We start from the raw sequence: 1,919 nt of genomic DNA on the forward strand, positions 1-1,919 counted from the left end.
GTCCCCTCCCCCATCAATCCAGTATTGAACTCGTAGACGAAATGTTCACGCCTTGACATCCAGTAAGCTTTGAATAATTCTATTGAATGTAGAATATTGGGCAACCCATCCTTTATTTGGGTTATTTTTACTGAGTGAGTGATCTTATTCATAATTTCATTCCATATCACACAACTTTGATCATTAGACTAGCTGGACATTGTAATATCAGCTCCTTGTGACAATTAGAATTTTTCTCAACAGTGGGTACGATTTTGGCTATCTGCTGAAGCTCTTGACAGACCAGAACCTGCCCTGTGAAGAGAGTGAATTCTTCGAGCTTTTAAGACTTTACTTCCCATCAATATACGATGTTAAGGTATGTTGTTTTCTGCTGGCCTTATTCTTGTGTTATTTGAGACTTTTCTACACTTCTTTGTTTCCATTTGTCTTATTTTTTTCCCCTCATAAATGATGCATAGAATATTTTGGAGTAGACTTGGTAAAATGTGGCCTATCATTCTTATTCTAATTATTGTAAATATTTTGGAGTAGACTTGGTAAAATGCTGCCTATCATTCTTATTCTAATTATTGTAATGTGTATTGAAAGGGTGAATATCATTTGGCATAACTCCCTTTCATAAATCCTTTTGGTACAGGAACACCCTTGTTATCATGGCAGCAAGTTAAGTCTTCTGTAGTGTGAACCCTGTCATCAACACCCTCATGTCCCATCATCCTCTCTTGGAACCTCTCAAAGATCCAAGGTTCAAGAGCAGTGAATGAAATACTCTTCTTTCCCCTTTCAGTACCTGATGAAATCCTGTAAAAATCTCAAGGGAGGCCTGCAGGAGGTGGCCGAGCAGTTAGAGCTGGAGCGCGTGGGGCCACAGCATCAGGCAGGGTCAGATTCTCTTCTCACAGGTGCTGCGTTTTTCAAGATGAAAGAGGTATGTCAGTATTTGTCCTCTGTTGATTTTGTGGGATTAGAGATCAACAACTACCAAGGAATTCTGGTTCATTGTTTGTTGTTGTTGGCGTATTATAAGGCATTTGGTGACTCGGAGAAAGTTTTGCTGCGTGACCCCATGATGATGTATTTCCCTTGATCATACAGTTGGCCAAGTACGGATACCTTTTGGGCATGTGTTTGTTCAGGGGATTGCTTTAATTGTGTATATAAATCCCTTATTGAAACTGGTGAGTAACAAAGAGTAGAGGGAAAAGTAGTAGGAAATGTACGGATACGAAACAAATAAACTATTTAATAGCAAATGTGTTTTTATTATTTTTATTAGCTATTACAGTTAACTGTGGAATGTGGCCTATAGTTTGCATACACAAATTTTACAGACAAGGGAGGAGCTTAGAAACGTAACAGAAATTAATGTTAAGGCCCAACATTATGTACATATTTTTCATGTATTTCTCAGACTTTCCTGATAATGATATATGGTTGAAAAGGTTAAAATATTACTTATTATTAGATCACCCTTTTAGACATCAGATTTTTATGACAGCCATTACTGGTACTTTTGTCTTTCCCTTTTCAAAACTTTTTAATAATTATGACATTTAAATAATAATATCACTATATGCAATGACTAAGATGAAGAATCACCATTGCATATATTTTACTGCATTTGTTTCTGTGAATTTGTACAGTTTGACCATGATTGCAGCAACAAATTCACTCTTCTCTTTTTACACAGATGTTCTTCGAGGACAAGATTGATGATGCAAAATACTGCGGCCACTTGTACGGCTTAGGAACATCTTTTGTTGTTAACGGAAACTCCAACACCTCCTATGACAACGGACACACCTCGGACTCCACCTCGAATTCATAGGGCAAGGTCGCGGTGCCGTCACTGGCGCAAGTGCCATGTACACAGACCAACACAGACCAATAACGTCCCACGGAAGAACTTTTCCCCC

General features: G+C 38.2%; 1 protein-coding gene across 2 annotated transcripts in view; it reads left to right on the forward strand.

The window, feature by feature from the left end:
- LOC119590536 (CCR4-NOT transcription complex subunit 7-like) overlaps nt 1-1,919 on the forward strand; it is a 9,824-nt gene extending 7,905 nt beyond the window's left edge. For both annotated transcript variants that reach the window (XM_037939182.1, XM_037939184.1), the window contains exons 5-7: nt 244-358; nt 791-931; nt 1,694-1,919. In XM_037939182.1, coding sequence (XP_037795110.1) covers nt 244-358; nt 791-931; nt 1,694-1,831 — 394 coding nt within the window. In that variant the 3' untranslated portion in view covers nt 1,832-1,919. The remainder of the gene's footprint in view (nt 1-243; nt 359-790; nt 932-1,693) is intronic.

The sequence above is a fragment of the Penaeus monodon genome, chromosome 27, assembly GCF_015228065.2.
Source record: "Penaeus monodon isolate SGIC_2016 chromosome 27, NSTDA_Pmon_1, whole genome shotgun sequence".
Lineage (NCBI taxonomy): Eukaryota > Metazoa > Arthropoda > Malacostraca > Decapoda > Penaeidae > Penaeus > Penaeus monodon.